Source organism: Bolinopsis microptera, chromosome 2 (assembly GCF_026151205.1).
Source record: "Bolinopsis microptera isolate Bmic1 chromosome 2, MBARI_Bmic_1.0, whole genome shotgun sequence".
Taxonomy (NCBI): domain Eukaryota; kingdom Metazoa; phylum Ctenophora; class Tentaculata; order Lobata; family Bolinopsidae; genus Bolinopsis; species Bolinopsis microptera.
In genome coordinates this window covers 6,915,071-6,936,321 of record NC_087073.1, presented here as the reverse complement: position 1 = coordinate 6,936,321, position 21,251 = coordinate 6,915,071, and the positions used below count along the sequence as shown (strand labels likewise).

General features: G+C 38.4%; 3 protein-coding genes across 3 annotated transcripts in view; 1 reads left to right on the top strand and 2 right to left on the bottom strand.

Moving 5' to 3' along the window:
- LOC134826267 (SWI/SNF-related matrix-associated actin-dependent regulator of chromatin subfamily B member 1-like) overlaps nucleotides 1-9,721 on the bottom strand; it is a 37,864-nt gene extending 28,143 nt beyond the window's left edge. Inside the window, exons 1-7 of the mRNA XM_063838582.1 lie at nucleotides 9,553-9,721; nucleotides 9,085-9,232; nucleotides 8,760-8,810; nucleotides 8,205-8,377; nucleotides 7,799-7,923; nucleotides 7,554-7,654; nucleotides 7,045-7,110 (exon numbers count right to left, since the gene is read on the bottom strand). Of these exons, the coding sequence (XP_063694652.1) occupies nucleotides 7,045-7,110; nucleotides 7,554-7,654; nucleotides 7,799-7,923; nucleotides 8,205-8,377; nucleotides 8,760-8,810; nucleotides 9,085-9,232; nucleotides 9,553-9,710 (822 nt within the window). The 5' untranslated portion in view covers nucleotides 9,711-9,721. The remainder of the gene's footprint in view (nucleotides 1-7,044; nucleotides 7,111-7,553; nucleotides 7,655-7,798; nucleotides 7,924-8,204; nucleotides 8,378-8,759; nucleotides 8,811-9,084; nucleotides 9,233-9,552) is intronic.
- On the top strand, nucleotides 4,727-6,859 carry LOC134826265 (cysteinyl leukotriene receptor 2-like). Its single transcript, XM_063838581.1, has 2 exons — nucleotides 4,727-4,905; nucleotides 5,276-6,859. Exons 1-2 carry the CDS (start codon nucleotides 4,820-4,822, stop codon nucleotides 6,378-6,380), a joined length of 1,191 nt encoding a protein of 396 aa, XP_063694651.1. The 5' UTR covers nucleotides 4,727-4,819; the 3' UTR covers nucleotides 6,381-6,859.
- Nucleotides 9,722-9,935: 214 nt separating the features above from the next.
- LOC134826264 (rhodopsin-like) lies at nucleotides 9,936-12,960 on the bottom strand. Its single transcript, XM_063838580.1, has 2 exons — nucleotides 12,767-12,960; nucleotides 9,936-12,588 (listed from the first exon to the last, which is right to left on the bottom strand). Exons 1-2 carry the CDS (start codon nucleotides 12,888-12,890, stop codon nucleotides 11,672-11,674), a joined length of 1,041 nt encoding a protein of 346 aa, XP_063694650.1. The 5' UTR covers nucleotides 12,891-12,960; the 3' UTR covers nucleotides 9,936-11,671.
- Nucleotides 12,961-21,251: the final 8,291 nt, after the last annotated feature.

Sequence of the window (21,251 nt, the reverse complement as noted above, 5' to 3'; positions counted from 1 at the left end):
TTGTACCACAAACTTTACCTGCTTCTGAGACAGTTCATGGGATCGTTACGCTCCTTGAAAATAAGTGGAGCACACCGCTGACTAACAGGTGGGATAATTATATTTGCAATTATTCGCACCGTCCATCATTGTCTCTACGGAATGTGCGTTTCGAGGAAATATTTTCTGTGTTTGTAATTTGGGCCCGAATTTTCTATGTACGTGCAAGAAGGCTGCTCAATAAGGGTTGGTCATTAGGAATCGGAATTTCAGGGATCTAAGACATAAGTTGAAAAATGTCAACCTATGTCTTGCAACTGCTATCCCTTTTTCGCCATTGACTTGCAACTTTCGAAAAAGGATCGCGGCAATGTATTAAATTTTGTCATTATTTTCGGTGCTGATTAAGAAAACCTAACATTATTATAATAAATGACTATGACGCCCCCTCCCCCCTCTCTCGTCTACCTCCCCGACCTTTCTTGGCAAGACTAATGGCGACCCAAAGCCTTATATTATTAAAACCTCAAGAGTTTTCTGGAGACTAATGTTACGTAGGACCCGCGCCGGTTTTCTTGGGTATTTAACGTTTTACAGTGCATACTTTCGTAGTTTTAATATTATTTTAAAGATTTAAGTTGTTCTATGATGGCTAAAAGGACTCACTTGCTCGATAATCACCCTAAATATTATGAATATTTATATCCATAAATATTTTACACCTGAGCTTAACCGCAATGTTGCACAAAGCTTTAAGTTTAGGGTCGCTTTACTAACGCAGCCGGAATCACTTAGATACTCTTCTAGTATGACTATACACAGTGGCCTAAATTCCTTATAATCACTCACTACTTCATATTTTGTAAATAAAGGTCACGAATTGTCGAGTTAAAGATTATTAGATGATTCTTAGTCTCCCATAATTATGATTGAGCACCGCTGTTATAGTTTAACTTATGTGTGGACTTTGGAGTAGCAAATCTTAGATGTTTTGTAACTTCTTCGAGTATAAGCAAAGTATCTAATTAATAACATCGGGCTGTACTTTCATTAGTCGTTGTTTCCACAATGCCAAACTTATAAAAACAACCAATGACTTATACCACAGACATTACAACACCTGCAATGGTTTACTACAGAACTTAGTCTTTATTCAGAACTTAGTCTTTGTTTTCAAAACACTAAAACAGGACCCAATGGATTGCCTAGTGTTCTCCAGTTTAAACGAGGTAGATCTTTGGTATGCGTATAGAAAATATATGAGGCTACAAAGTGACATTTCGAAGTTTTGATGACCTGTATTATCACTGAACTTTGTTTGTAAGAGCCGTTACAAGTAGTATATGCGCACTCAACTGTGTTACTGTAAGAGCTTGACTAAGTAGTATATCAAGGATTGGTTAAGTTTGGGTGGGATTAAGGCTGCTTTAATTTTTGGAGGGAAAATAAAGCTCAAAAGCTTCGGTTAGTGGGGAAAGTTGGAGAATGATAAAGTTAAATGCAGTATCTCTGTAAGTGGGAACATGGGAAACCTACGCAAATGTAAGATCTGCAACGTCATGGTTCAATAAGTCTCAACATTCCGGTCCCTTTGTCAACATTTTGCTTTATCAACATTTTGTCGACTACATGATGTTGCTCTACCACTTTGACTTATGTCCCTTAAGCGCTTTTAACTACCGTTCACCGAACCTTGACTGCGGCTTTGTTAACAAGGTTCGGCCGGTAGAGGGTCCACAGTAGTCCCATAACCTTAGTATTGCTGTACAACTACTACATTTTGTCTAAATATCATAGTTTGTTTTGTTTATCCTGTAGCTCGATTATAACATACCACACAACTAAAGTCACGCCAGTAGAATATAGAGACCTTCTCACGAGATATTGTTAACACTTAACTGTAATGAAGTCTGAAAGATCGGTTTTGATGAGCATAACGTCACTTTCTATGAAACGATATAAATAAATAAATTGTAACATTTACTACACGCTTTGCATATACCCTACGAAGATGCACATATAACTGTCATTCAAGCGAGATATAGTATGGAAATAATAAATAATAAAATTATGCACTTTTAACGAATCAGTTGAATTATATAGCTTCATTTTGGACTCTTCTCAAGTTTAGCTTCTGAATGGCGCCGGTCCAAAGAATACATGTCATATCTTACATTTCCAGTCATTCTTGCAAGTCGCCGATGTCGTCGCCGCAATATAAAATTGTGAATGACTTGTTAGCATCAATAAAAAAGTGTTCCTTAATTGGGAATTTTTCTAATGACGAGGGTCTACATACTTATAATCGCTTATCTGCTGTCAATTAAATATACTCTGCACTCTAATTACCCATGCTCTTACGTTGTAATTATAAGATAATTGTTTTAAAATTGTGAAGTAAGTTTAAGTAAGTATTGTATTGTATTTGATTCCATTATGGAGTAGGTGGTCTCCCGCACCTTTTCCGCCTCGACATAGTGACAAAACGTAGGCATGCAACTTGCAAGGTTGATTACAGCCCTTAAGGAAGACTATAAGATCTTTATTTTCCTACAATTAATGATGCATAGCGATAACTTGTAAATCCCAGAAGTACGACTTCTTAAAATACAACATATTTTAACTAATAGAACTGGAAGTAATATGCTACGTAATTAGTTATGTGACTTAACTTAAGTCTTCTCGAGAAAGATGTAAAAAACAGAGGTTAATGGAGATTAAAAAGAGATCACTCTTAAGAATGGTTATTTTAATCGCCATGTGGCAGGCGATCAGCTGCAAGATAAGCACATAATTACGGGTCTAAGCACTAGCACACTCGGTTATGGAAGTGTGAAACGGTCCGGTAGTCAACTGGTTCTTAGAACCAGTGGTTCTATAAGATATCTATATAATTAAGTAAGTACAGGCAGTTTATATAACTGCATCCTGTAGACTGAGTTATCATACACTTTGAAACTGTCTGATATCATTATAATTATATAATTTATTCGACCGAAAGTTATCATCACCCACTTACCGTGCCTTTGAGCTAATATCTCTCTGTAGTCTGAGCTTAATTTTTAATTTTGCATTCCTTTAATTCTTTCGCTTATCAGTTTATTCTCTATCGTTTATGAATATATTATTGTGTCTACCTGGTGTGCCCCCCCCCCCCCCCCTTTCAAATTGAATAATTGTCCCAAAATTGACAGTTACTCAAATTAGATCTGCCCCAACGTTTCCTAGTCTGAAATCACATACTAACATGTCCATTGTCCAAGTTAAGCACTTGTGCTGTCCACAGTGCATCATGTCAGTCTTTTCGACCAAGGAGCTAAATGTGCTACTTCAGTAATAAAATTTACTTAACAACGAGCTATGCCAAGGAGGGACAAAAAAAAATCGCGATTATTTTGCCCAAAAATCGCGATACCGCGATTTTTAACAGACTTTACATAAGACTATACATAAAATTTGTCGCAAATAATGGGCAAAATCGCGATTCCGCACATGCCGCGATTTCCTTTTGTCCCTGATGCCAAGCTATAATGGTCTGGTCCATATTTAACTAAGAATATAGTGATGTTCATGACTCGACTGATGAGTCAGGCAGCTGCAGACTTCCATCACTAGTGTCCCAAACCATGTATTAATCTGGTGGGCGACAACACCCAGAACTATAATAAGAGGACCAGTAATTAGGGCTGCTAGTAAGGGTCTGTTACCGGTGCTTATTATTTACCTCCAGGTAAATTGTTGGTATTATGGTGGACGTGAGAGTATTCCGAAGACTCAGAACTTTCAGTAGGGCCATTAGTCTCCAGGCATCAGAAGGAAAATGAGGCATTTTTCATTTGTATCTCTATATTGCCTCACTAACTTTATCTTAAAATCAACTTACTAACTATATCTAGGTATGAGCCAATACTAGGTACGAGACCGGTGGCATTTCACTGAAATTAAAACTTTAAAGATTCGGGCCTACTGTTACTATTAGTTACTATTGGTTACTATGGTAACTACACTGTTACTATCGTTATTACCCTGACTATCGAATCTCTAAGCTACTGATTCCCAGTACGTGTATGTTGACCGGTGGTATGTTAACAGATCCCAGTCTACTGGAGAACTGGTACTGGAATAATGAACTGGTTCTCAAAATCCTGTAACTGGTATAAACTCCTCACCAGTCCTCTATAAACTAACTCCAGCCGCTACAAGAAACTCTAGCCTATTGACAGTGGTGTTGGTGGTATATTTCTAGCATTCAACGTGGGCTAAATATTATTTAATACCTGGTTAATGTAGGGCAGCAAGATTGTGTTATGTGCTCGACAAAATGTTCAATACAGTACTATTTTATTATCTTAGTCACGTTGTACCCCCAGTATTATCACTAGTCAGTAGTCCAAATAATCGAAAATGCAGCTGTTTTAGACTTTAATTATAACAGGCCTCTCCGCGACGGCCACGGTAAGGTTGATAATTTTGTTTTATTTTTACGGTTTGTTGTGGAGTGCTGGTACGGTGGTGGGTACGAAGCAGTAAATAAAATATCACTAATTAGCGTTTTTGTTTCTGTCCGGTGCGACATATTCCGTCAAGAGGGCCGAAAAACATGATGATAGTTGTAAAAGTGATTTACTTTCTCCCCTCTAAATGTAGATATTTAACCAACGTTCCACTTGTACACTTAGCAGCGTTTGGTTGTGTTACTATTTTATTCGAGTACATTACAATTATTTTATGTTAATTTTCTTGATATCATGAAGTTATATTATTGACCGAAATTAATCATGAAGTTTGCAAGAATTGTACAGATCTAACCAAATTCCCACAAAGATTAGCGATTAGAAACATGGGTAATCAGACGGTGGCTCAACACTACAACCATCGAGTAGACATGCTTCTGGGACTAACTCTCTTCGCTATGGCCCTATTTGGGTAGGTGAAATTTGCCAGTTCTTTTAGAGTAAGTAGTATAAACTATAGTAGATAATAGCAGAAGAAATTCTCGTATACGCAATTATATTATGTAAAATCCGGATTGGAATATTATTTATGAGTCGCATAGTTGAAATGTTTTCTTGTGTAAATTTCTATTTTTAATACTTTCAACCATTCTATATAACAAATAATTTGAGCTCATGAATACGATGTTGTCACATTGAAACGTTAAATAATTCCTTTCCTGATAAGAGCCTTTTCCTTGTCGCACCAAATAAAACGGGATCAATAGAAATTTACCCAAGAAAACAAGCAATTATAATACACATACAAATATGTTACTGCTTTTAAAAACCCTACATCTCAGGCTGTTCGGTAACGGATTCGTCCTGTACGTGCTGGCGAGGAAGCTGAAGCGCCGCATCAACTACCTTACAACTCTAGTGCTCTTTCAATTGGCTCTGACCGATTTCATCGGAGTGATCCCGACCTCCTTCATCGGATACTGTCTCCTTCAGGGCAGGGACTTCCCGTCCCCAACCACCACTGTCACCATCATTGAGAACGTTATAGGTTGGTTGGGCATAGCCATGCCTCTTGCTTCCATCTACATCGTCACTATCCTGAGCTTTGGGCGCTGCATCGCCATATACCGGTCCTTCGACTATCCAGTGGTGATGTCAGAGAGAAACAGCTCTATAATGTGCTCAGCAGCGTGGCTGCTGGCTTTTGCAGTGGCCTGTTTGCCGTACTACGGCGGCTACCAGTACGTGTACGACCCTCACATCTGCTTCATGTACACCAGCCTCAGCAAAACCTTCCCCAACTTCTCCGAGTACCAGCTCCACGTGGTGTACATTGTGATAAACGTCTTGCTGGTCATCCTGCCCGCCCTCTTTATGATATCCTGCTGTGCTGCTGTCATCATTCGACTCAAGATCAAGGCTCACAAGGCCTCTATGGAGGACAACAAGGATGCAGCAATGGCCCATGCTGCGAATACCGTTCTACTCATAACGGTAGCTTTCATAGTGTGTTACGGTCCTTACTTTATCAACACCCTCATCAACCTCCTGGGTCGCTTCGACGCTATCGATAAGGACTGGATGATGGTTAACCTGGGGCTACAGCCCTTTGTGTACGTCACAATAGTGGTGCACTTCCTCTGCATTGCCCTCAACAGCTGCATCAACCCCTGCATCTACTACCTCAGAGCTAAAAAGTTCAGAGAGGACATGGCCCTGTCCGTCCGGAGGAAGATCAAGAGGTTCTCAACCAGCTTCACCAGGATGAGCAGCTTCAACATGACCTCCACTAGAGGTGACGGCGGTACTTCCCCAATCCACTTCAACGGTGAGAGAAGGTACACGACTGCTTTAAAGATGAGCAATGGAAACGGTAAAGTTCTATACCGTCAGCTCACTACGGAAATGAGACCTCCCTCTATAGGCATGCAAGAGACCAAACATTGAGGAGATCCTTTACAGGACAGTAAACCTGTTACTAGTTACCCCGATTTGACTGGTTCTAAGAAGTTGTGTTAAAGCCAAAATAACGTCAGCAGACAGAGGTAGAGACTCGAGAGTGACGGAATAAAGACCGAGTTGTGCGGGATTTAGTCAATGCTAACGTTGGAGGAAGGATGTTGAAAATAAAAGACTTGAGTTTCAGACTTTTGTTTAATTCCCTAACAGACTCCTTTTTCCCTCGATCATTGATATTTGTGCTAATTTAAGTCTTCGAATTATGATGAACATTAGTCGATGATGATACATATTGTGAGATTTAGAACGCTGTAAACATAGGTAGCTATATAATCTAGATACATATCTTTTAGTTATATCACGAATGCCCCACGATTTCAACACTGCCTAAGAAAATCTTTGAATTAAACGTCCACTAAATGACAACTGTGCTGGCATGAACTCATGTGGCTATCATAAAACTTGTGGGAATTATTTTGGTATTGTATGTTGCTGTTTGCTTAGAAAGAGATCTAAACATTTTGTGAATAAAATTGTGTTTTTCTGAGATTTTGTTTGGATGCCATGAATTATGAATGTCAACTTTCAAAATTAAAAATATTAAAACTTCAGCCCCAACTCATCATGCGATGCAATTATCTCTCTATCTTACCTTGATGATGACTCTGTGATCGGAATTCTCCACCAAAGCTTTGGTATCAGCGTCGTACCCGTCCACCTGTACGGGAACTGTATTATTGCTGGGTAATAATATTCGGTTACTTACGAGGGAACTGCAACATTTTAACAACTTTGACTCTGCCTTGCCAGTCGCAAATAGGTACATAATGCCACTTTAAAGGATAACATAATGTTAAATAAACATTTTTTTCCGATCCTCCTTCCTCGAGCAGGATAACAGAAAATGGCTTGGTTAAATTAATTGAAAAATTAGAGCAACCAGACAAGACGGGCATTTAAAATCTAGCAGATCGAAAAAGTTTCCAAATTAAACCCTTCTTTAAAATGGGAGATTTTCATACATGAAAGTAGAAAACACGAGACAAAATTTCGGTCATAAAAAAACAGAGTCGACCATTAGTGATTAGGTGTGCCATGGTCGTTCGATAATTCTACATTCTATCGCTCAATATGCTAACTATTCAACTAAAAAAGGCCTACCTGAGTTTGTATAATGTTGGCTATGACTGGAACGAAAGCTCCGGGGATCTCTAAGTCATCTACCAGTATCTCCGAGAACTGCACTGGAGTTAAATTCTTTTCTGAAAGTACAGCTTGATGAGCATTAATAACTTTTCAAATTCAGCCGGACTAAATTATGACGATTGTGTAAATTTGTGTTGCTATAAACAGAGAGATACATCGAATAAATTATATTCTCACTGCCGAGGGTGATCTTTATTTACCATTTTTATTCCAAGTTAGAGTATCGCGAAGTCTGTGTCCTTCGAGGTCGATATCCAGTCTGATTGGAACCAGATACTCGTCTAACTTAGCGGCTTCGTGCATCGCGCCTTCATCAATATCGTTACTGGAGAGTATTTTATATTATCGACGAGATAAACGCCATTGTTGGACGTGAGGGGAGCGAGGACTCCTCAAACTCAAATATGATATGTTATGATTACGTTGTGTGGAGTGTTTTACATTTTAATCGGCTGTATCTTCGGTTGGTATGAATATTTTTCGATGAAATAAAGACTTATTTTCAAAGAATGCTTTTAGCTTCCTTCCTTTGACCACGATCTTTCTAGTACGATATAAAAACATTAGTACTATTTAAAAACATTATGATATCGATAAAAATCTCACATGATGGGACTGCTGCGAACACGTTTAGTGAGGAATCTAGATCTGCTGACAGGAGTGGCTGTAGGCACAGCGTCCAGATGGTGGGACTGAGTCGCAGGAACAGTCTGGGGGATCCAACCCGGCTGGGGCCGTGCTCCTCTCGACCTTCTAGATGGTGTCGAGTTGTCGTCTTTCTGGAGGGTTTGAGAATAGTGAATCGGTAATAACCGCAAAAATAGATTCAAATATCTTTCGAGACATCAAGAACCTTGAATTGAGATTAAGATTATGTTGTGCGTGTACTTCATATGCGTTTTCAAATGCTGCAGCTTAAAAGCACATCACGAAAGTGTACAGTATAATACATTTCCATTGCAGTTGATCTGATTTACAGAGGGAGGGTTGTTAAATTCTACAGGATTGGATCGGATCGAAAAGGAAGCGTCGTTTGCGCGGAGAAGATATGCAAAAAAGCGTTCGGCGTTCGCGCGCGCGTTACAACCGCGAAATCCGAACAAAAGGTCACCACCAAGTCTTGATCCTGGAGATAGAATGAACATAAATTTAAACACTAACGTGGTCTTGGCCTTTTGCTGCTGCCAGAGCTTTGTTGTGATCAAATTTGTACTGAAAATAAAACCAGGGTTATCAACGTGGCTTGTCACTAACAAGGATGTAATTTGTGTTGGAACACCAAACTATGTGAAACTTTGAAAACGACAGAAAAGTTGCCGAACTTCATTAAATCATGACAATATGAGTAAAAGGTTAAATAAACCAGTCAATTTTCCATCAAAAAATGAACGATAAACAGGGTTGCAGTGCTTATATTTTCACTGCTCGGGAAATAGCAAATAATAGCATTGACGGTTAATATTCATAAAGTGGGCCAAACTCTCACCTTTTCATCTAAACCATCAATAACATCATCTATTTCTAGCCCTTTTACTAGCGTGATATTGTTGGTGCTTTGGGCAGATATTATCCCCTGTGCTTCTATTCTCTTACGTTCATCAAATGTGGCCTGTTTCCTCCATAACCCCGGGTATCTGTTTAATGAAGCAGAGTTTGTATTAAAATAATCTACATAATACTACTTACTTTGCTTACACTACAGATGTACTGAATAGAACATTCTCCATCTTTTAGATACCTTCTTAATATGCACACGAGAGATGGCACAACGAGACTAACCAGGCACTTTAAAGCGATAATTTTACAGAGCTTTATGTTTCTGAGTAGGGTTATTATTTAATTTTAAGGCTTTCTTTTTGAAACAATTTGTACTGTAAAAACGACACGGAACTGTGTCAGAATAATTCGTATTATAGTTAACCGAACGCAGAAACCGTTCTTAACCCAGACATACTTTCTGTATAGCAATCCACGTGTCATCTTAAGGTGAGCTCCCACTTCACTTCCTATCATGAAGAAGTCGCCTGAGTCGTCTATTGCAAATCTCTCTGGTTTACGACCCGTGGTACTGAGAGGTTCGTCTCGCTCATCTTTATCTTTAGCTCTACCCATCTCTTATTAACGTGGAGGGAGATTAACTTTGTGTATTTGAATTTAGAGCTTTCAGTTCAATTTTATTGTTATTTTGTTCATGCCATGATCCCCGAATGGTACTCTGATTTTGCTGAGGGATAACCCAAGGCATAATTTGGTAGTTCAATCAGATTTACAAATCATATCAGAGAATTCAAACTGGCCATGGCATGAACATTTAAATGAAATGAGACACTTTGTTTTCAGAACACCAACATTCAGATCACACATTAAGATCAGCGGAGTAAAACGCAGGAAACTGCAAATGTCTGAAAAATGCAATCTCTAAAAAAGGTTAACACAAGACAATAAAAAAGAGCTCTTCACTTCGCAACATTTTATATCATACGACTTCCCATTCCCGACTAAAAAATGTTTTCTTGCCCTTAACTCATAGATATATTATGAGCAGTTTACACATTTCCCAAACCGTGAAATCTAAACCGTAAAATGTCGAGAAGTAAAAATTATGTTCCACTACAAAAAACAGCTGTAAATACAATTCAATACTATAACTATTGTGACACATTTGTAATCTTTGAACTGTAAAAATGGATGATCCATAAGAATCCAAGGACTAAATAGTATATTAATTTATGCCATTAAATAGGTTTAAAAACGAGCAAGTAATATTATTAAATAAGTTATCAATCGAAATATAGATCTGTTTGTTTGTTTGTGGGGCACCCACCCACTCTACCTCAATACCTAAGTAAGAAGGCTACGTTCACCTACAGCAATAAAATATAGGCCAAATAGTGCACTATAGAACGCTCTAACATGTTAACCACGTGGTCATAATCTTAAAGTCGGACCTGTGTCCTTTACGTTGTAATGACTATATAACCATTATATATAATCAAACAAATACAATCAGCTAAATAAATATGGAGATCGACCAATTATTTGCCTATTTTCCGCATAATGACCTTTAAATTAATTAGGTCCTTTACTAATTCAGAAATAAACCAAACATATGCAGAAAAAGCTGAAAACATGTTTTATAATATGCATTTGAAATACTATAATATTTCAGATTGGTCGCCATTGTAAAGGCACTAAACATCATCTAATCTCAACACAAAATATAGTTTTTCTTTGTATAATAACAATATAATAATTTGTTACTTGATTCCAGTCTAGATTTTCAAATACAGCTGTAACCTGTAATCTAATCTTTATTATAAAGTGAAGCCGTTATCACGATTCAAATCCAAATTTAACTTAATCGATATAGTGCAAATACCATAGCAATCATAGCTGCAATAGAGATTTATCATTGAACCACCCCGAATAATAAGCGATAATTATTTGATTGCAGGAGCACAATAATTTAAACTTTAATGAAACCCCGATTTACCGTATGGTATATGAAAGGAAAATAGTACGGTTAATGGGAATATACGGAAGATCGAAGTTTTGATTTTCGAGTCAGGTCACATAGTTTCTGTCTGCAAAATATTTGTTTCCAGACAGATATGAAAAGACAAACATGTCGAGTTGGGTCAAAAACTTGAACTGTTTTTCTTAGGTCCGTCCTCTTCAAAAATATTTAGCTGTGTTATACTTCATTTCCATAGAAAACATCAAACATGAAAAACACATGAAAATCGACACAATCTTTTTGTATAGAGAATTGCCAGTAATCGACGATTACTGGAAATGCGGAAAGTTGTAGATAAAAGATAGTGATGTTTTACGAAGCCCTTTATTTCTAGCTTTAGAAAATATTTCTAATAATAAGTAATCCCAATTAAACGTCAACTTTAATCAGCAACAATCAGGAACAAATTACACGTTTAAAGGCTGAAAGTTCAAACAACGTCTCCACCAAATCAATGTTTCAATTCTTACCATTTATACACTGAACACTCTAAAATCTACAATAAAAACTCAGAACAATCACAAGCTAAGTCAACACAAGTTAACAATACCTCAACCTAAACCGTAGTACTAAGTTTACAATGATTTTCAGGGTTGGGAGCTGGCTGGGGAGGACTAGGTTGAAGCTGGGGAGTGGAGGAGGACTGATCGTAGAGAGGGTGTCCCTCCTGTCCCACTGTATCCACGCTCCTCTCCTGCTCCTCCCAACGCAGCATGTTCAGTACAAAGTGTCTGAACCTACTGTTCGTTGCTACGTAAATAAAGGGGTTTATGATCACGTGCACTGATTTAGCGTATGTTTGGAAGAGGCCGAACCAAATGGGCACAGACTGGCCGGACGATTTAAGGATGATCATGACGAAGATAGGGGCGTACGAGATGAGGAAGGCCCAGCAGATCAGATTGACTGTGATGATGGAGCGAATGTGAGGCATGACGGAGACTCCTACTGATAGAGTATGGATACAGATAGTGTGCATTATCTTCACACTTGTGAAGAAGACTATAATCATGGGAACAGCCACGAATATGATAGTGAACACCTTGGTAGAGGTGTACAGAGCTTTACCAGCAGTGGGGATATGGTTGGAGGAAGTGCAGATGAGGATCCGAGGGGAGAATGTAGCGTAGGCTCCAGCAACTGCCCAGTAAAGCACGGGTATGGTTACCAGGACCCAGATAAATGATATCAGCACCTTAACGTGGGTCACAGTCACCAGCTTTCTACGTTCTGGAGGCTTCTTCAAGACCCATACTCGGTATATAGCAATGGACATGATGACGAGGATCTCCGCGAGGAAGGGGATGTGCGAGCCGAAGAAGCCCACGAACCAGCACAAGCCAGGTCCGAACATCCACTGTCCGAACACTAGGGTTACCATCATGGGGAAGTAGTAGAGAAGGGAAATGAGCATGTCAGCTAGTGCTAGGTTCTCTATGAAGACCAGTGTCGTGTCATCCATTGAGATTGCCCCTGAAACATTGGAATTAGTTATACAATATTTAACAAATTACAAAGTAACCTCATCAAGATAACTTCAGCAACAATTAGTAATTGTTTTCTGACTTAATTTTAACTTTTCAAATAAAAAATAAAATTAGATTACTGAAATATTTCAATTAGTCTGACAGTAATAAATCCTACCACTGACCATGTCTAACAGAGCAGTAGAGGACACACAAGTTACCGAACAGCCCTATGATAATGACAAGGAAGTTGTAAATTCCCAGGAGAAGTTTAGCAGTCAGGGTCAGGGTCAGAACTGGTGGTGACATGGTGGCCGGGTTTTAGACCCTGCAGCTGCATCAAACCATCTTTACACGGAAAATGTGAGGTTAGAAAATATTGTTTGAATATTAATGAATAAATACTGAGTTAGAATTCAATTTTATCTAGTAAAAAACAATGCTACTAGCCTAATTTTTGTACTTGGTCGAGCGTCGCGTCGGTAACCCAATCAGCTTTCAGATTTTCAAGAGTTCAAGGCGATCAAATAAATTAAGACTACAACCATACAAACGCATCCTTATAATAATACCAAGACACAACCTTTATACACCCTCATATGCCAGGTTGCGAGACCTAATAATCTAATCTTCTTGCTACGACACAACACAGAGAAACCTCCTTTAGCAGTATAAACACGGTCCAGTCACGTGATCCGCCTTCTGGGTCAGAGCATAATTCATATTTACGATAATAGAGACAGGTAAGGGAGATAAGGCCCCGACATACGAGGACCATAACAATACCGACATGCGAACCCACCTCGGCTGGTGAAAGTACCAAAATATCGACACTGATAGACAGCTGATACTGGTTTGAATTATACACTAAAGAATTATACACTTAAGGGGGGGGGCCAATGGGTATTTTTTTGTGAAACTTGATTTCGAGATAGCAATTGACCAACAAACTAAGACCAGTGACCGAACTTTTGAGGGGGTCCCGGACCCCAACCGCCAAACGGTGCGCGCATGGCAGCCACGCCCATATTTGGTCCAAATTAGGCCCAATTTAGCCAAACACCCTGAACATGCCCAAAACCAAGGTTTATGGTGCTCTACTTGTAGCTAGTGGTCTCCTGAACTCGTATATGAAATTTCATCAAGATTGGACAAAAAATGACTGAGTTATGAGCAAAAAACCATATGCCCATATTTGGGCATACGCACCAAATTTGGTAGATTTCGTCCCATAAATTGGTCAAATATCAATATTTTTGAATGAAACTTACTTTATATGAAAGGTAAGCCTAAACTACATATTATCTGTAAGTTATAGCTTTATATCTGTTTAAATGTGGATACTAAGGCGAAAAAACCACAAAAAATGAACTAAATTGCCCATATCTCGGTTCGCGATATTTGCGGAATTGATCTCATTAAAATTGTAACAACTCAATCAGTTTTCAAAATTTTTGCATGAAATTTTCGGAATCGACTCGAAATCGCATTTCCACCTTATTTTAAATACGGATTTTTGATTAAGGCCTCCAAAAAAATTTGGCGGCCAAATTCTGAATTTTTGTGAGATAATTTTGGAATTTGGCCGCCAAATTTTTTTGGAGGCCTAAATCAAAAATCCGTATTTAAAATAAGGTGGAAATGCAATTTCGAGTCGATTCCGAAAATTTCATGCAAAAATTTTGAAAACTGATTGAGTTGTTACAATTTTAATGAGATCAATTCCGCAAATATCGCGAACCGAGATATGGGCAATTTAGTTCATTTTTTGTGGTTTTTTCGCCTTAGTATCCACATTTAAACAGATATAAAGCTATAACTTACAGATAATATGTAGTTTAGGCTTACCTTTCATATAAAGTAAGTTTCATTCAAAAATATTGATATTTGGCCAATTTATGGGCCGAAATCTACCAAATTTGGTGCGTATGCCCAAATATGGGCATATGGTTTTTGGCTCATAACTCAGTCATTTTTCGTCCAATCTTGATGAAATTTCATATACGAGTTCAGGAGACCACTAGCTACAAGTAGAGCACCATAAACCTTGGTTTTGGGCATGTTCAGGGTATTTGGCTAAATTGGGCCTAATTTGGACCAAATATGGGCGTGGCTGCCCTGCGCGCACCGTTTGGCGGTTGGGGTCCGGGACCCCCTCAAAAGTTCGGTCACTGGTCTTTGTTTGTTGGTCAACTACTATCTCGAAATCAAGTTTCACAAAAAAATATCCATTGGCCCCCCCCCTTAAAGAGATTTCAGCGTTGAAGTGATATTTTTGCTAAAAACTGTTGACGACCGACGAGTACAGTTATCTAATAATAATTGACCTCCCACGCCCAATGATCGATCGAAAATTAACTCTCTCTCTCTCTCCGTCCTCGTAACACTTCATACTTTCATAAAACAGTGCCAGCAAAAAGGAATGGAAAGCCCACATGGAAGTGAGACGCAGAACCGCACCACATGTGGAATATAATATACGAAAACACGGCCATAATAATATCATATGTAAACGAGAATTTGTTTTTCAAACAAATGGTGCTAATCGTTCTCAGTAACTAGAGATCTAGAGATCAGCAGCTAAAGATCTGGACTGTACTCAGAGCTTACTGCTGAGATAACATGTCGGCATGTGTTTTGCCAGGTACTCACTACTCGCGTACAATGGTACTATGCTATGGTATCATGAGTCTGAAGTTTTTACACTTCTAGTCGGCAGGTGGCCATCATAATATTATTATATTTATACAGTGCTACTCAGATGAGGCTAGATAACTGAGCATTTAAAGGAATTAGCACGAGTTAATAGCGCTGTTTCATGTTCTAGCATTTATTCTAGTTGTTTTTACGCTTCTGGACATCATGAGATGTACGCCATACGGACGAAGGCATAGCAGAGCATGAATTGAAGGGGGCTTGACGGCTCAGATCAAATTAAATGGCCAAAAGGAGAGCATAAATGCATCACAATGAAAGTCAATGCTTGTCATAACATTAGGACAGCTTTCGGGATTTTATGTACCACCGATTCGAGTTAAACTTAAAGCGTGACTAAATCTTGCCTTAAATTCATTCATAATTAAATTTTAGCAGAGGAGACGTTTTCTCGACAATTTTTGGAGCAAAATTATACGAATATTCAAGAAATTATCAAAACTCTCAGCATATTATGTTTCACTAATTATAGGTTTTCCTAGAAAGTGCTTACCTGACATACAGGCGCCTGTTGAGTTTTGAAGAAAGGTGCTATTGGTTGCAGATAAGACTATTATCACTTATCAGTTCTAACGTAAAACGAGTGTACACAGCACAGAGCTAAAGTCCAATAAATATATGATAATTGCTTAGATAGAGAGTTAGGCTCTGATAATAAATACTTAGAGTTAGACAACACACTCTCTTTTTGACATAACCAGTACCTTATATATTGACCAACGAGGCAGGATAGATAATATAAGGAATATAATACTGATAATGCGATTGCAGAAGAAGCTAGACATGATATCGATCAATCCTGGTATATTATATTACATGATTGGATATTGAACTGCTCGAAGAAGCAGCAATATCTTGACAAGGTAATAACATACCAGAAACTATTAAACAACGTTCTTCTGGTACCGTCAATATAGAAATGTCTCTGAAGATCCAATCAAATAAAAACGCACAGATAATGGCGATAAATATTGTACAGAGGTTTGGGTTTTTATAAAGGCGAGAGTAAATGTCAATTTTGATCATATTTATGAACGCTGCCTACAAACCTTTTAGTAAGTGAATATTTACAAGACGTGATTAGGGGCCAATTGCTTGACATCATCAAACTATCAAAGCTTTTTGATTTCAGAATCAAGACAACAATAAAATGAGAAGATGAAATTGAGTAAGAACTGACACGCTTGCTTACGTATAAGCTGTAAAACCATTTACTGTCAGAGAATATCTTCAACTACAAGAGATCTTCGTTTAAATCAATTAAAGAATTAAACGTGTTTAACGTGTTTACGAACCACCATATTATTGCGACAGCAAGAGCTCCCACATTTACTGCAAAATTGATATCCAGTTTTAAAACTAGAGATCCAATCTTAAAATAGTACATGCGAATTACCACCAAGGTACTTCTAATTTATGAGGCGGTTTATCTTAGAGCACAGTCAGATAACGCATATTATTTCTTTCACAGTTCTGCAAGGTGGTCCTTAACAGTCACGTACGGTTACGCATGAATGATTTGGGAATGAAATTCGAACTGGGCACAAACACAAAAGCGTTTCTGCTCTTCAATTGGGTGTGTTAACAGTTTCACTGTGACATAGATTATCTGAATACTCTGATATTTGTAGCGAGCTCCGCGCAGACTGACAGTATTGTAAACACTGCACTAATTAACTGTTAATCTTAAAGCATGGACATTCAATCATTCAAAGTAACTAAATAAATGCTAAAATAAAACACTGTCATTCACGTAAGCTGCCCTCCTGGTGGCCTCATGCCAGATTAGTTGGCAAGCAATCCAAATAGGATCAAATATCCCTTTCAACCCTTTGTGTATAATTTCTACCGAGATGATAGGCATACATTCAGACAGGCTTTGCTTGATGAGGTGTACGTATTGGATAAGAAGTTGAAAATGAAGGGAACCTGGCGTCCTGTGCTGCCCTGACTCTAGTTCGACAAATACTGAAGTTCGACAAATACTGAAGTTCGACAAATACCGAAGTTCGACAAATACTGAAGGTCGACAAATACTGAAGTTCGACAAATACCGAAGTTCGACGAATACTGAAGTTCGACAAATACTGAAGTTCGACAAAAGTGATCTGCCTTTAGGTGTTGCATTACAGTGCGTGTTGAACTACAGTGCGTGTTGAATTACAGCGCATGAATTGCAAAACCTAGAAATACTTTGTCCCGGAATAAATTTTGAAATTCTTTATGCGAATTACCACTAAAGTATTAACAATTTAAAACACGACATATTTTACATATGAAATAAATCCCAGCAAGTCTTCAACTTCAAGACAAGATATCAACACAACAGTGCGAAATAAGAGAAACTCACAGGATTTCTGCCGAAAAAGCATATTTTGTAAATGTGAAAACTGAAGAAGACCATGAGACGCCAGGATTGAGGATGCAAACGAAGTGGACGCCGGAACTGTGTGTTAAAATGTTTTGTCAAGCTACCTCTAGAATAATTTACAGTGCAGATATAATAATACGCGATACCTTGTCTGCCCCCGAACATCGAGATGATGAGTTAATGGTTCTAGTCATTAGAAAATTAAGTCATTATGATAAGGGACGTGATATGTATCATGGATCTAATACAAGAAGTTCGTCAAATCCGTTATCATTAAACTGATTGATTTGTACGGCAGCGAGTTTAGTCTAAATTGTTCAGACAAACGTTAAATCAGATACATAGAATTGCATCACGGATCTAATCGCGCACACACGTTGGGGCGACAGTTAATGGGTATTAATATCCTCCCGCCCACAATTAGTGAAGTTACTTGATAAAGTGAACAAAGAGCCATTAAGATAACAGGAAGCCGACAGCAACAGGAGCGACAGGATGATGACCACGTCATATCAGAGGTAGATTGGGTGACTCAGAAAAATTTGCTGCGGTTGAACAAATCAAACGAGACGTTTGATACTTTAATGGCCTTAATAATTACTTCAACGAAGTCACTACAATCCATGTTTCCTAAAATAAACTATCTTAATGTCATGACCACGTGACTTGGTCACGTGATAAGCTGCGAGGTCGTCGTGTCTTGGAAAACTCCGCAGAAAACGACAATGTGTCCTTCCAACAACTCATGTACACAGCAAATCTTGACCTGCACCAGGTTCGCGGAATTGGATCAGACTAATACTTTAATACAAGAGAAAAAGCAGCTAGTTTTTAACGCTAATGGATCTGGACACCTTTTATGTACCATGTTCTATTCTGGTAGCTGTAAATCACACCAGTGTCCAGACTCCAGTAACCAGTTAGACTGTGAAATGTGCTCAAAGGCTATTTATCTCTCAATGCACTGTTCGTTAGAAGGATTGTTTAGGGCACTATAATATAGTCAATCCAGATAGCCCGACCCCTGTTCACGAACAGGTGTTGGAGTGTTGGTGAACAACTTGCTTGCAATGATGTGAACCCCTTGACACTGAATCAAGCAGGGTTCACAATTCACATCATCGCAAGCACGGTTGTTTACTTGATATGTGATAAATTTAAATTAAATTAAAATTTGTAAATATTTTCTCTCTCGCTCTATAAACAAAATTGTGCACAGTTTACAAGTTGTCTCTGAAAAAGGCATGTTTTTGCATAAATTGCCCTTTTTGCTTCCACTTATAGGGTCTTCTATTTGAAAAATAAGTCCCTGTGACTGTCTTATCACAATTTATAACCTACCTATATTTTCGCTAAATCGCGAAGCCAAAAATCTGTTTTTCGCTAATAATTCGAAAAGTTAGTGTTTTAGGGCATATGTTTAGTTGCTTCATAAGTTGCAGATGAATGTGCGGTTACTTTGCATTTATATAAAAGTCCGTAATACTTTTCAAGCGAAAGTCAGGAAAATTGATTAATACATATATAATATAATATAATATATAATAATACCAACGATTTTAATTTTTCCAAAGATTAAAATATCTCAATTCGCGATGGTCTGAGCACTTTTAAACCATCATTAAGCTCCTAAGTGCCTTCCAAATGGCAGATATTATTTTTTTCTTTAGGGCACATGGAGAAAATATGGTATGGCTTTAGCCAGTTGTGCCCATCAGATCTACTTTTACAACTCTTGGGATGGTTCCTGGGACTATAATGGAGAACACGTAATTTCTGCACAGAAATGCTTGTGGCTAATTAGTTCCCGGAAAATATTGATAATGCCCGAACTTCTAAGAAAGAGAGACAATCAATGAACCAATCCGAATCAATGATTGCTTTCTGCGAATGATTGCGTTCAGTGAAGCTGTATGGTGCAAAGATGAATATGGTCTGAATGATTTGCAGAGAGAACAGCATTCTTATTTTCTCTGAAAACTTTTTCTACCAGATACGACTCAATGGATGAATTAAGATTAATAAAAGGATAAATTCTGAGAGACTGGATCGAGCATTAAACAAGAAATTTACTGCAATGCTTTCGGCAAAAAAGATAGAAACAGCTCGCTTGATAACGCAAAGGTAAGTATTCCGGGAGGCATATAAACTGGACATGATTGTAAATAAGTACATTATTTCCGAAAAGTTTCATCACTGACTTCACGTACCTCAAAGAATTTTGTGTACTCCGTACATAAGTTGCTGAGAGACCTTAGTGATGAGTTTTGCTCCAAACAATGAATCAACACACAAAGTCGAAGTCAATGAACCGTTACCAATTCACCTCGATTTGATAGTTTTTATGAAATATGGGGTGTCGTAATAGCGCGAGCGGAAGTAAATGACGATGACGATCCCCAACACTTTACCATTTTACTGACACCACAACATCAATTTTATCACGGCTTTAGGCGAAAAACACTAGAGATACTAGCAAGAACCCGTATAACCCTAAAATGGTGTCAAGACTAAAATAAGGGGCGGAAGACGGGTCTACCGGAATATTCTCAGATCCTTGATTAGTTGCCTGCTGTAAGAAAGAATCAAAGTTAAATTGTGACTTGCTGTGACTATTTGACTGCAACTAATCGGATAATAGCAAGTAGTGGCCGATTAGTAGCCGGTTTGGTACCTCGAATAATCAGTCTTCTTTATAACGTAGCTAAGTGCCGGTTAGTAGCCGGCTAGTGACTACTTTTCAAGTGCCGGCTAGTAGCCGGTTTGAAACCTCGAGAAAGTAGGTCTAGCCGGTTAGTAGCCGGTTTCATGTAAAATATCTTTTAAGTGGCCGTATAAAGGCCGTTTAGTTGCCGTATAGAGGCCGTATAGTGGCCGTATAAAGGCCGTATAGTGGCCGTATAAAGGCCGTATAAAGGCCGTATAGTGGCCGTGTAGGGGCCATATAGAGGCCGTATAAAGGCCATATAGAGGCCGTATAGAGGCCGTGTAGTGACCGACTGACCGTATAGAGGCCAAACCTAATCGCCCATTTTCCCTTAAAATTTGTATAGGACTGGTTCACAGTGTGAACAGATTCCAGATTTATATATTTTTAAACTGATATTTAATAAATAATTAAAAGAACCAATTTTTAAGTTGCCATACTGCAGCCTTTAGGTCCAAAAATATACCCACTATGCTGACTTAAAAACAACTCTAAATCAGTAGGCTGTCACTCTAATAATGCACCACACCGCTACCTCCACTCCTAATTTTTTCTTTAAAAAAAAGGGGGGCCCCCAACCCATGTAGCTGAGACACCTCACAGCAAGTAGACCAAAGTGGCTCTTGCTTGTAAAAGGTGTATCAACTACCCGCCGTTATACAATGCCTCCACTCCTAATAGTTATACAATGAATTCTTCAATCCTAATTTTGTATCGTGATGGAGACCGGTGTCCATACAAAACTTTTACTAGGTTGCCGTTTGGTATGAGCAATAGCGAACAGCACGCACACTCCTTTGCACCGTCAACCTATATCTAATCTATTCAAAGAGTGACAACCATACTACACATTGAATAAGGATTCCTTTAAATATCA

What these genes read in the sequence shown, in the direction of transcription:
- LOC134826265 (XM_063838581.1), top strand. Translation starts at nt 4,820, where the DNA reads ATGGGTAATCAGACGGTGGCTCAACACTACAACCATCGAGTAGACATG. An exon ending in TTCGCTATGGCCCTATTTGG is followed by an intron (nt 4,906 to 5,275) that starts GTAGGTGAAATT and finishes CCTACATCTCAG; the next exon opens with GCTGTTCGGTAACGGATTCG.
- LOC134826264 (XM_063838580.1), bottom strand. Translation starts at nt 12,890, where the DNA reads ATGTCACCACCAGTTCTGACCCTGACCCTGACTGCTAAACTTCTCCTG. An exon ending in CTACTGCTCTGTTAGACATG is followed by an intron (nt 12,589 to 12,766) that starts GTCAGTGGTAGG and finishes CCAATGTTTCAG; the next exon opens with GGGCAATCTCAATGGATGAC.